The sequence below is a fragment of the Crocuta crocuta genome, unplaced genomic scaffold (genome assembly GCF_008692635.1).
Source record: "Crocuta crocuta isolate KB4526 unplaced genomic scaffold, BGI_CrCroc_1.0 scaffold41, whole genome shotgun sequence".
Classification (NCBI taxonomy): Eukaryota; Metazoa; Chordata; class Mammalia; order Carnivora; family Hyaenidae; genus Crocuta; species Crocuta crocuta.
The window spans coordinates 16,575,574-16,588,999 of NW_027529428.1; the positions used below are offsets into that span (position 1 = coordinate 16,575,574).

Consider the following 13,426-nt stretch of genomic DNA (forward strand, 5'->3'; position numbering starts at 1 on the left):
CTGCTCCAGTCTTCATAAATTCCAAGAGTGACCAAAAGTTACCAGGAAAAACATCATCAGAGATGCTAAGTTGTCATCCCTGACTACTAGAGTCTACTTTGTACAAATTGTACAGTTGGTAGAATGCAGGATATTCCTGGAATCCCCTGTAGGCATCCACAAGGCCAAACCTAAGGAGCATCTCCAACCCTCTTGCAGAACAAACACACTCCAAGGCAAGAGATAGTGCAGTCGCTGGCTTGGGCTTTATTTAATAATATTTTCCCAGCAAGAGTTTGTTCCTTTCCCAGAACAGTAGAGCAGAAACAGTATCTAGGTTCTGCCTAGTGTCTCTAGAATATAACATTTGAACATGCATATGTTAAAATTGTCAAAGTCTATATATTATGAATTTCAGATTGCTCACATTCAGATCACATTGGTTGTGGATTCCTCTTTGTAATTTGAGTCTGCTTCCTTCTCATGCTCTTGTAAACCTTGCCCTCCTAAGCCTCTGCCCTTCTAAGGCTCTGGGGCTGAGTATCTATGATAGTTTGAAGTATATTTTTGATTTTGACTTTCATTGTCACTGTCCTTTCATAGGCAGAATCCTGCCAGGAATTCAAAACACCAGCATTTTAGTACAAACTATCATTACCAGATGTGGAATTTTAGGTAAATCACTAAAGGCCTCCATTTTCTTGAGAAAATGGAAAAATGGGGACTTATACTAGACCATTTCCAAGGGTCTTCTCTTTTTAACATCTGGAAAATAATTTCAGTATTTCTCACTAAAATTATTTTCAGTAGATTTGGGGCACTTCTATAATCTCTACAAAGTGCAGTTAGTTACTGAACCATAAAGGACCGTTCAGTTTTACCCCCAAACACAAACTGAGTTGGGTGCAATACCATATAAACTTAATTTATTTATAATTTCAGTGCCTCCTATAATTTTAGTTCATAGTTCTCTCACTTAAATATGAGTTTAAAACATTCAAAATGGTTAAGTACTGAATCTTATAAACTGTGTTTTTACTATTATATTATTTTATTTTTATAAAGTGATTTCCAAGAAGGGTCATTTTGGTGTAGAAAATTTCTGGGCCCATATTTATTTCCTTCACACTATGACTCAACCTCCACATGAAGCTGAGGGAGTCTCTGCATTGCTTTGGTGAAGTCAGCAGATCTTGGGGGAAGACGAACACCTACACAGGTAGGCATGAGATTTCCCCCAACTTTGATCCTGATCACTGAAAAGGCACTGGGTGAGATTACCATTATTCTAATCTCTAAATCTTTGCTTGTAATCAGACCTTAGTTTCTTATTTTTGTCCTGATATATTTTCTTATAATAATTTCGATATTCTTCTTGTAATATCACAAAGATCTGTAATTATATGCCAGCTGAACAGTGATCACATCATGTTGAGTATTTAGAAATGTCTAGGGTCGCCTGAGTGGCTCAGTTGGTTGAGCATCCAACTTTGGCTTAGGTCAGGATCTCACAATTTATGAGTTTGAACTCCGCATCAGGCTATCTTCTGTCAACACAGAGCCTGCTTCGGATCCTTTGTCTCCCTCTCTCTCTGCCCCTCCCTAGCTCATGCTCTCTCTCAAAAATAGACATTAAAATTTTTTTAAAATGTCAGATGTCTGGCTGGTAATCAGAATTTAAAAATAATAATAACAATAGTAATTAATGCAAGTATTAACATAAATGGCTAAAAAGCAGCTCAAGAGTGTCAAAGCAAAAATGTTTGTCCTTTCAATTATAAATTATATTTCATAATATAATTATTATTATATTTAACAATAAATAAGGGGAAAAGCATTAGATAATCAGTAATACCAAAGACAGTTGGAATATATTTTAATACAGTTGAATTCCAAAGCCATTACTTAATAGCTCTGCTTTCATTTTTGCCTCATAATAGGGACAAACAAAAATGTGAGTGTGTGTGTTTAGCAGAGCCTCTATTGAGTAACAATTATTATTGGACTCAGAGTTAACGTCAGGGTGAGAACCCAATACAAATGAATGGCCTGGAGGTCCAGAGGGACCCCAGCCTGCTATGTTGCATAGCGACACAAATCTTGTGTAAGTAAGGTCTTTAGCCAGTCAGTCTTTGCAGGACACTCAAGCCCATTCTCAGTAGGCCCTGGCTAGACTGTGTCAGGAATGTTTGGACGGCATGATTGAATTTAAGGGGAAAGAAATGCAATTCCAGATTCTGGCATGGTCTGTGAACCAGTGCTAGATGTTAAGCATCCTTTAGACCACTAGTGTGCCTCTCAATCATTTCTTTCCTGTGTCCTCCAGAAAATCCATGCTAATGATTCAATGAAGAGGGGTTACCTTTTTCTCCCTCCACAAACTCCAACTAGTTTCCCACTTTTGCTCTTCTTTTCTGGCACTGTCCTGAACGTATCAAAGCCACAGCCTTAGTTCAGTCAGTACTGAACTGACGAGTCAGTACTCAGGTGGACTATTGCAGTTCTTCACTGCATGGGCTCTGGGATCTTCCCCCTATAGTAGACTAATTCCAGTCACACCCAGTGCAGTGTTTTGTGCCCATTAGTCTCAGGATGCAAATTCCTTAAACCCAAAGCCATTCTGGAGATAATCTGTGTCTCCCAAGTGCATTTCTGAACACGCCCCTCACAGGAGGACCCCCGGCCTGGGCAAATCCAACCAGTAGTAAATCTCCAGACATGACATCCCGTCTTGCCTTTAATCAAGCCTCTTCTTCTGACAAGCCCAGCATGTCATTGTTCCGCACCTTCTTATCTTCATGGAGAACTTCAATACATCCTTCAAGATCTCACCCAAGGTTCTCTACAACTATGATTGTATCAGAACCATGTTGATATGTGGTCAGCTGCTTGAGTATAATGGTTATCGTATACAACAGTGGCTTGTTTTCCTCCTTCAGATTTCATCTCCTCCTATTCTGCTTGGCCTTTCTATTCTTTGGCCATGCCAGGTCTCAAAGTCTTTCCTTTGGCTCTTTCCTTTGTTGAGATCCATTCCCTGTCCCCAAACCTGCTCTTCACAGGACTGGCTAATTCACCACTCAAGTATCAGCTCAAATACAGTCCTTACTGTCACAGATCCATAGTCTCTCCCCCCCCAACCCCAATCACTCTCTTATAATCCTGTTTTATTTCTACTGGAGCATTCATCGCCATCAGAAATGGTCTTGTTTATCCCCATGTTTATTTGTTCCTTTCTTCAGTTCTTCTACCCCTTAGAACTGAGATGTACTAACCTTGTCTGCTCATTCACTCATATAACCCTAGTTCCTACAGTAGTGCTTGATACAGAGTATATATCAGGAAATATCTTTGAAACTATTATATGTAGGGTTAGCAACTGTAGGAATGGGGATAAATAGGGTTATCTTATGAGTATAGGTTTCCTGGTGAGTGGAAGTAAAAAGATAGGCATCCTAATCAACCTCACCTCATTGCCGCCTCTTTAGCAACTCTTTCCTGAGTCATTTTTGAATATTTTTCCTTTTTGTGTTTCACAGCTGTCTTTGCTTGTTTGAGCATATTCACTGGAGAGAAACCATTTAAGTTCAAGTCCCAGTTCTGTCTATATATGCTCTAGGCAAGTAATTCAAGCTCTCTGTGCCTAAGTTTCCACATCCATAAAATGGTGCCTGCCTCATGGGATTGTTGGGATGATTACAATAATATATGCAAAAAAATAAGTGGCCATAGTAAGTACAATATTCACGTTAGTCATTAATATTTGTTGTTTTCTATCATGTGGAAACAGGACAAAGTTGACAAATTCAAATAAAAGAAGTTATCGGTGGGAGAAAAATGTGATAGGGAACATGTGTGTGGCAGAGAAATGAGAGCAGCAAGGACATTTGCTTCCAGAAATTCAAAACAACATAATTTATTAATTATACATTTAGATATTTGTGATACACACATATATAGGAAATAGAAAGCTATTTAGAGTACCTTCATGAGTTTGTGTCGATGTTATAAATTTTATTTTTAAAATCATTTAACAAAACCCATCTTGCATTTTAACATTTTAAAATAACATCCATTATATCAAAATCTCAAGCATCTAAAAAAATTATAAAAACCATGATTCAAGTCAACGATGAAGTGTTTTGAGGTTCGGTGGGTAAACATTATTTCATTTGTCTATGAAGAATTTACTCTGTTCCCTTCTGGCTTTTTCAAGGCTTTCAAAAGTGATCATTCCTCTTGGCAGTTGCAACTTACTCTTTTCTGTTTCCAGTATGTTCTCAGCTTCACCTTAAATAAAGTACAGAAATATGCAGGGTGACAAAATGGCCATTAGTGTTTTGTAAGAAGGCCAAATTGCTATATCTCAATGACAAACTGTAACAGTGTTGGAGGTATGCCCCTAAATCTCACATTCAAATGTTTCACCCATTGTCCTTGGGGGAAGGAAACTCCCAAAGGAAGGTCATTCTTTCCCTTGGGAGGAAAGGAATTCTGAAGACTCAGAGATAAATCAGATGCCATAGATTTTATTTGATAGATAATTACATTTTAAAATGTAAAAGAAAAAGAATACCATGTAGTATTTTTTCCCTTGAAAGAAAGTCAGGATCGTAAGCCTTAGTTGTGTTTGGAGGGGTTAGGGATAGAGAAATGAAATACAGTCTTACTATATTGCCCCTTAATATGTAAGTGACATGCGTAAGAGAAAATAAAGCTTATTAAAATTCTGCCTTTTCAGAAAAGCTAATCTTTTACCTGAGACTACTTATAAATACCCCAAATAATATTAAAGTTTCTTTAGTCTGTATACATACATATACACAAGAATATACATTTTATAAGCAATTCCTCTTTCAAATAACAGCTAGTACTTTCTTGGGCCCAGTTGAAGACTAATTAGCAAAATTTTAAAAATTATAATCTACATTGTTGACATCTGTAAACTTTACTTGGAGTGAACACACGTTTCCTTTAAGTACCTCTATTTTATTTTTTTTTAAATATATTTTTTTAATTTTTTATTTATTTCTAGGAGAGAGAGAGACAGCGTGAGCAGGGGAGGGTCAGAGAGAGAGGGAGATACAGACTCTGAAACAGGCTCCAGGCTCTGAGCTGGCAGTCAGCACAGAGCCCAGCGCGGGGCTCGAACCCACGAACTGCGAGATCATGACCTAAGTGAAAGTCGGACGCTTAACCAACTAAGCCACCCAGGCGCCCCTAAGTACCTCTATTTTAGCACACAGTTAATTTGTACTCCGGACCCAAGAGGGTGGGGTTACAATTTTCAAATTATAATGTTTCGACCATCTGCAGACATCTTTTTTTTGCCTCTGTCTTAAGTAGTAAGTAAAAATCATTATAAATTATGTGTAACTAGACAAGTCTTTGATGACATACCAGATGTTTCCATGTGATAGTGCCTTACGTATGGCAAATTCTCACCAAGTGATTGCAAAAAGGCTGATGATAAATTCAGTCAAACAAGGATTGTGTATCTTGGGTCATTACTAGTTAGCAGGGCTAAATGTTATAACCTAAACTTTCAAAGATGGCACATTTCCCGGTAGATTAGAGGACCCCAACATGAGGTTCTAACTCACAACCCTGAGATAAAGACCTGAGCTGAGATGAACTGATTGAGCCACCCAGGTGCCCCTGTATTTTTTTTAAACAGGAAATTTCCACAGTGTGTCTTGAAAATTTTAAATGGTATGTTCTGTAGACTCTGATGGACCTGTAATAAAATTACTTCCTAAATACACAATCACAATGTTCACAGAAAATAACCTTGTTCTCTATTAGTAATAGGTTCAAGTGAATGCTGTGTAACAGACTTGACATTTAATAGTACATATTAATTTTTATGAGGCACTGAGAATTCTAATGTCCATATAAACAATGAAACATAGTTGAACTCAGACTAGTGAGTTCTTTTCTTCCCCCATTTTTTATTGTAGTAAAATACGTATAAAATATACTATCTCAACCATCTCAAGTTGGACAGCTCAGTAGTGTTAAAAACATTCATAATTCTGTGCAGGCATCCCTACCATCTATCTCCAGAGCTCTTCATCTTGAAAAATCAGACTAATGAATTCTTAAGCAGATGAGTAGAGCAGGTTATTGAAATGAGCTTTAACATTGGTAAATCAGTTGTGTAGTCAGTCTCCTGCATAAAATGAGATTGCACTTCAAAATTTAATTTGTAGGTCAGTGTTTAATGCATTTTCCCCTACTAATAATGCAATAAATAAATTTCTAGGCCATCAACAAAAGCTATTTAGCCCACAATACAGCTAAACTATGATACCAATAATGCTTGACCCAAATGGGATACCTTTGCAGAGTTTCTGTGTGGAAAATGTATTTCCATCTTCAAATGGGAATTTTTAAGAACATATAACCCTTGTTTCCCCCAGGCCCGGGAAAAAGAAGTTCTACTCCCTGCTTCTAATACTTGCAAAGGAGTCTGTACTTCCTCCTTTTCTGTAACAAATGAGTCCTCACAGAGCTTAAGAGACAGTGATGTGCCCACAGAGAGTCCATGAGAGGAAAGGCTAGTGAAAGCACTGTTTCCAACGTGCTCTGGGTTAAAGGCTCAAGAAGAAGGGACAGTGGCAGTGCTATTTTCTAGGAAAAGAAAAGCCAGAGTTCTGTGAGAGCAGCGTGGTGCTGGTAATTATTTAACAACCAGCTCTCCAGAAAAGAAAAAGTATGTAAGTTTATTATCAACATAAGTCTATTATAATTTTTACTTATATAAAATATATGCTGCACACAATTTATAAAAATAATAAAATGTTCAGTATACTTTATCATAAATTTCCCGTAGCAAATTAATTTTCAGAATGTTCTTATTTTTTTTTTTTTTTACTAAAATGTTACATTCATAGCTGACCTATAGTTGCAGTTGATGAGAGTATAATTCCAACGTGAATGATAGTTGGTATTTTCATTTATACTAATGAGTAGGACAAAAGTAGAAACAGTGACATATGTTGGAACTTCATTTGTTTAAGAATGATATAAACAACTTGGCTGAATCGGATAACAATTTTTATTTTATTTTACTTTACTTTTCAGGTAACAGTTTTTAAATGTTGGGAGGCTATTTCCTAAATTGTTTGTGCTATTCACAGTGTAATGGCTACTGACACAACAAACATTTAAGCATTATCTACAGTATTAACATTTTCTTCATCACTTCCTTAAGCCTAGACTGTATTGGCAAGCCTTCTTAAAAGGGCCAGACAGTAAGGATTTCAGGCTTGTGGGGCCTTCTGTCTCTATTGCAGTCACTCAGCACTGTCATGGTAATGGGAACATATCCATAGACAGGTCAGAATCAAGGGGCATTTCTGTGTTTTCAAAAAACTTTATTTTCAAAAACATGTGGCCAGCCTGCAGGCAGTCGTTTGCCAACCTCTGGCTTAGACAATCAACAAAATAGTAGGTCAAGCCTTACTTGGTGTTTGCAGATTTCCCTGTGTAAATATCCCACCAGGACCAACTTCAGGTTACCAATGGGATGCCACTGAAGTTGGAGTTGTATCTGTGTCTTATTGTGTCTATATATTGCATGTGCATTTCTGCCATAGAGGTACAGTAGATATACATAAAATAGATACACATAACTTAAGAGCACACATAACAGTAAAATAATGAAAAACTGATAAGTATATATTACCATTGCTTTTAATATAATTTAATATTTCTCTAATTTCATTATAAGTTTATATAATTTAATTTTTAATAATGACTATATTTAACAACCAGGAATTTAACAGATTCCTGAAAATTTGATAGTTCTCGTGAGCTGGTATGAGCTGACTCTAATTTTTTTTTTTTAACATTTATTTATTTTTGAGACAGAGAGAGGGCACGAGCTGGGTAGGGGCAGAGAGAGAGGGAGACACAGAATCTGAAACAGGCTCCAGGCTCTGAGCTGGCTGTCAGCACAGAGCCCGATGCAGGGCTCGAACCCACGAACCGTGAGATCATGACCCGAGCCGAAGTCAGACGCCTAACCAACTGAGCCACCCAGGTGCCCCTCCCCTGGTATGAGCTGACTAGCACACTGCTGTGAGAGGGAGCAGAAACATTGGTCACTAGAGGCTCAGAGAGAGAGGTGTCTTGTCAGAATGTTCATAAATGAAGGGGTCATAAGGAGAGGATCCTTGAACTAGAAGACGAATCAGAAATCGACTCCACTTTATCAAAAACTTACCTTTCATTCTTTGGAGAAGGGTTCCATATCCTAAGTCATACTGGTAGGTGAAGACAAAGCCTAACGGAATGATAGGGAAGAGGAAGGCTGGCTTTTTCCTTCTTATTGCCCTGGTTCAAGAACAAAAAAAAAGAATAAATATCAAGAATGGCCTACAAATACTTATCTCTCTACTTAATGAAAAAAAAATTACCTGCTCTTTGGAAGAATTGTCCTCCATTTTAGAAGGTACTCATTTAAGTCTTTTACAGAAATAAGTTTTTCTTACCCACAACCCCTCCCCAGAGTCTGCAGCTCACAAGAGCAGAATCTCTGACTTGCTCATCTTTATTTGATGTTGAGGCTTAGATTACTCATTTAAAAAAATGGTTTAGTATTGCTATGTGCCCCTTAGGGATTGTGGAGATAAATCTGCAGAGGACTTCGATATTGGTGTCAAGTCACTCCTGTAACTTATTAAATGCAGAAAAGGATAGAAGAAATCGGAGATACTAGAGGTAGAATGAACTATTTCTACTCTGGTTCTATAGGTATCTCCAAGGACCAAGCTCTAAGGGATTCCTGTGTTCGCATAGTCATTATTTGTACCAAAGTCCTATCTGGGCCAACTGGGTACTGTCAAAAGCAAAAAGAAGTAAATTATTTAAGACAAATGTAAAGTAAATAGCAAACATACCCAGCTGTTAAAGAGATGGCTGCAATGCCAAAAAAAGTTCCAAAATACTTGAGGAATTCTCGAGACCAAGCAATCTGCAAAGCCATTTGCCTTTCTCTCATTTCATTCTGCATTATTAGCTGTCTTTCCAGCTGAGGATGAAACAGAGAACAAAGTCTGGTTACTCATATTTTGATTTGGAGCACTGAGTTAATCTGTTCTTCCAGGAGATTTTCATTCTTCATTTGCTTTTGTTTGTTTGTTTGTTTGTTTAATCTCAGTAGACTTTTGACTAATGTTCCTCTGGACAGCTATTCCCAGCTGTCACCTTGGTAGTGAAATCTCCTTGGAATACAGAATGGATATGATATTCTTCTTCTGTGTCCTCAAGTCTTGAATGCATGTGATCTGAAACTTTTATTCAACCCTAAAATATATGCTCAGCCTTTTCTGTCATTTGTGAGGAAAGATCTATGTGCCTTTAAAAACAAGTACATCTTATTGACCATTATTAAAAATTGCACTGAAATCGTTGTGCTTTCCAAATTTATCCAGCTGCAACTTGACATTCACTTGACGTAGCAGGTCCATATCACTTTATGATATGATGGTAGAGGGGTATTATTCTGAGACATCAATAGAGATTTTTCTTTGCCACAATTTTTTTTGCCTCAAGTGCTTTGTCACTTTAGTCAGTGTCTTTCACTGCATTGGAGCAGAAAGCAGATAACAGCCCAGAGCACAGACGGAGACTGGATTTCTGAGGGGATATTTAGAAAACAGAAGAGACACAACTGTCTGACAGCCCATTATTTTGAGAAATTCAGATTCTTTTTTTGTTTTAATGTTTTAATTATTTATTTTTGAGAGCAAGAGACAGAGTGCGAATGGGAAAGAGGCAGAGAGAGAGAGGGAGACCCACTATCCGCAGCAGCTCCAGGCTCTGGCTGTCAGCACAGAGCCTGACATAGGGCTCAAACCCATGAACCGTGAGATGATGACTGGGGTCGAAGTCAGGTGCTTAACCAACTGAGCCACCCAGGCACCCCAAGAAAGTCAGATTCTTGAGAGAGAAAAGTTGTTTTTTATTTTTATTTTTTAATTTTTTATGTTTTTTATTTATTTCTGAGAGAAAGACAGCATGAGCAGGGGAGGGTCAGAGAGAGAGGGAGACAGAATCTGAAGCAGGCTCCAGGCTCTGAACTAGCTGTCAGCACAGAGCTTGATGCGGGGCTCAAACCCACGAACTGTGAGATCATGACCTGAGCTAAAGTCAGACGCTTAACTGAGTGAGCCACCCAGGTGCCCCAAAAGTTGTTTTTTAAATTCTAAGATCTTGGCACTGTGTATCATTAGCAGAACATAGAGGATAGCAAGCATAGAATTCATGATATAAACCATAGGGTGGGAAGAAATGAGAAATAACGTGAATCAGTTTTCCCTTCTTGCCTTTTTCTATTGTGAAAAGGAACTAGAAGAGGAGATTTTAGCTTTAAAGATGGGCTTGGCTCCTTGGTCCCTTTTAGGAGTTGAAACTCTGGAAGGTTGTGATGGGTTTGGGGATCCCTGGACAGAGAGAGAGCACCTGTTGGCCTATCTTCTGTTGCGAATTCTGGAAAGGGACAACTGAAGTGGAGCAGAAATGATTGCAAGGTAGATCTAGGCTTAGAGCAGACCTGAGAGAGGCCACCCAGTCTCCCTCAGCTGCCAGGGGTTATAGAGAATGTTTGCAAGGTTCCTATGTCAACATGAAGAGGGGCATAGAAGATAGCTGAGAATTGAAAGCAGGTCTGGGCTTGCCAGATAGTCCACAAAACCTAGAGCTTAGGAACTCCTTAACATACACTTAGGTAGGGGCCATAAACCACATGCTGGGTAGGGAAAGTGGTTGGATACCAGAGGATTAGCAGCACCCTAGAGTCCAGAGACGATGGCCAAGCCAACCTGAAACATGGCTGAATGTTTCCTCCCTTTGAGGAAATAACCTGGCACTTCCCAGGTTGATCAAACAGAAAATAACAGCAGAGAAGCCTCCTCCAGCCAGAGTGTTTTTGCAAACATGATCATTTAGCATGTGAAATGCATCCCTGCTATATTATTTAAAAACTCATGATGGTTCATAGTATGCCCCCAAAAGTGATGTTAGATGCATCGATTAATCATTTGTGTTGTTACCAAAATGCAGCTGAATCCAATCATGAAACAGATGAAGGCAGGATCAGTGGTTCTGAATCTTACCTGCATATTGTGAGCCCCTAGGGGGCTTTTCAAAATCCCAACACCTAGGCTCACACCTCACACTGTGAAACTAGGATCTGGAGTTAGGACCAGTCATTAACCTTTTCTAAAGGTTGCAGGTAATTCCAGTGGGCAGCTGGGGTTGAGAACCACTGCCTGAAAAAATTCACAGCTTAGGTTTTTCCAGTGGAAGATCAAGCTGAAATATCAATCTGAAAACTGATCCTCTGGGAATTCTCAAAAGATTGAGAACAGAGGGCTTTTTAAGGGTGGTAGAACTGTATGGTACTGTTGTGGTGGAAATGTGACACTGCATTTGCCAAAGCCCTTTAAACTTCATGACACAAAGAGTGAACTTCATTGTATACAGTAATGGAAGAACATCCTGGATGGAATTCTGGGACAGAAGAGGAAATTAGGGAAAAACTAATGAAATTTGAATAAGGAATTTATTTAATAGTGATATACTAATGTTAATTTCTTAGCTGTGACAATCATAACATAATAATGTTAGATATTAACTGTAGAGTATACTAAGTGTAAGGTATTCAAGAACACTGTCCTCTCTTTTTATATATATTTTCAAGTTTAGTTATTTTTTGAGAGACAGATGGTATGAGCAGGAGAGGGGCAGAGAGAGAGAGAGAGTGAGAGAGCAAGCGCATCCCAAGAAGGCTCTTCACTGTCAGAGCAGAGCTGGATGCAGGGTTCAAACTCACAAAACTATGAGACCATGACCTGAGCAGAAACCATTGCTTAACTGACTGAGCTATCCAGGTGTCCCTGTCCTCTTTTTCTGTAAAATAAAGCTGTTCTAAAATTTAAGTTTATTTTTAAAAATGGTTATGAACAAATCTTATTTTCTGTGTCTCTTCTACTACTAATAATAGAAGCATTCATCTCCGTATATCATAAATTGTGAAAATCAGCAAGATTGTATATCTGCAATAAACTCTGAGCCTAGCATAAAAAAAAAAATCTATGCATACCTCTCCATGGGCAAAAAATTCTTGATGAAAGATACCACTGAGCTATAATTTTAATTATTAGTTAAAACTTTATTATCTCATGCTTCATAAATTATGCTTAAAATCATAGGCCTAGATCTAAATACATTTAAAATTTCAATTTAATTAATAAATTGTATTATCAGATTTTTTCAGTAGGCATAAAGGGATAATTATATTAATTTACCAATAATAGGCATCATGTAAATAAATGTACATTCATTTTCACCCTTCTTCCCCAAATATTGACACATAAGAATAGCAAAAAAGAACATGTATAATAAATTTCCTTAGCAGTTTTTTTAATTAAAAAAATTTTTTTCAATGTTTATATATTTTTGAGAGATAGAGCATGAGTAGGGAAGGGGCAGAGAGAGAGAGGGAGACACAGAATCCAAGCAGGCCCTAGGCTCTGAGCTGTTGGCACAGAGCTTGACATGGGGCTCGAACTCAAAAACCATGAGATCATGACCTGAGCCGAAGTTGGATGCTTAACTTGAGCCACTCAGGTGCCCCTCCTTAGCATTTTGTAATCTAAATCATAAATGTAAAATTCTTCATCCTATTTTAAAAGAATTTTAGATCTTTTTTTAATACTAGGTGTTTTTTTTTTTTTTTTGTCTCTTATTTTTGGTATTGCTTTACAGAACAATTTGAAATTAGAATGTTCCTGATTATGACTTCAGACTCTAATGTTCTTATAGGTTTATTGGATACTAGTTTAACAGTTATAGAACCACAATTCATTTTAAACAGAACATAATAAAGAGGAACTAGCTTATTAAAAATAATTGTACACAGGGCACCTGGGTGCCTCATTTGGCTCAGTGTCTGACTTTAGGTCATGATCTCACTGTTTGTGGGTTTGAGCCCCATGTCAGGCTGTGTGCTGACAGATCAGAGCCTGGAACCTGCTTTGGATTCTGTGTCTCCCTCTCTCTCGGCCCCTCTCCCACTTATGCTCTATCTCTGTTTCTCTCAAAAATAAACATAAAAAAAATAAAAATTGTACATAATAGTAGAAACCATATCCTAACTACCTTCATAAAACTGTTATATCTGCTTTTTCTGGTGTATTTTATTTTATTTTTATTAATTAATTTATTTTAGAGAGAGATTGCACAGGCAAGTGTGGGAGGGACAGAGAAAGAGAGACTCTCAAGCAGGCCCCATGCCCAGCACAGAGCTAGACACAGGGCTTAACCTCACAAGAGTGAGGTCATGACCTGAGTTGAAATCAAGTTGGTCGCTCAACTGACTGAGCCACCCCAGGCACCCCCTCTTGTGTATTTTAATTCTTCAGTTTGTTTAAAATGT

General features: G+C 38.0%; 1 protein-coding gene across 1 annotated transcript in view; it reads right to left on the minus strand.

The window, feature by feature from the left end:
* Nucleotides 1–3,946: 3,946 nt before the first annotated feature.
* Nucleotides 3,947–13,426, minus strand: part of PLGRKT (plasminogen receptor with a C-terminal lysine) — a 41,092-nt gene continuing 31,612 nt past the window's right edge. Inside the window, exons 4-6 of the mRNA XM_077759471.1 lie at nucleotides 8,886–9,016; nucleotides 8,210–8,319; nucleotides 3,947–4,269 (exon numbers count right to left, since the gene is read on the minus strand). Of these exons, the coding sequence (XP_077615597.1) occupies nucleotides 4,148–4,269; nucleotides 8,210–8,319; nucleotides 8,886–9,016 (363 nt within the window). The 3' untranslated portion in view covers nucleotides 3,947–4,147. The remainder of the gene's footprint in view (nucleotides 4,270–8,209; nucleotides 8,320–8,885; nucleotides 9,017–13,426) is intronic.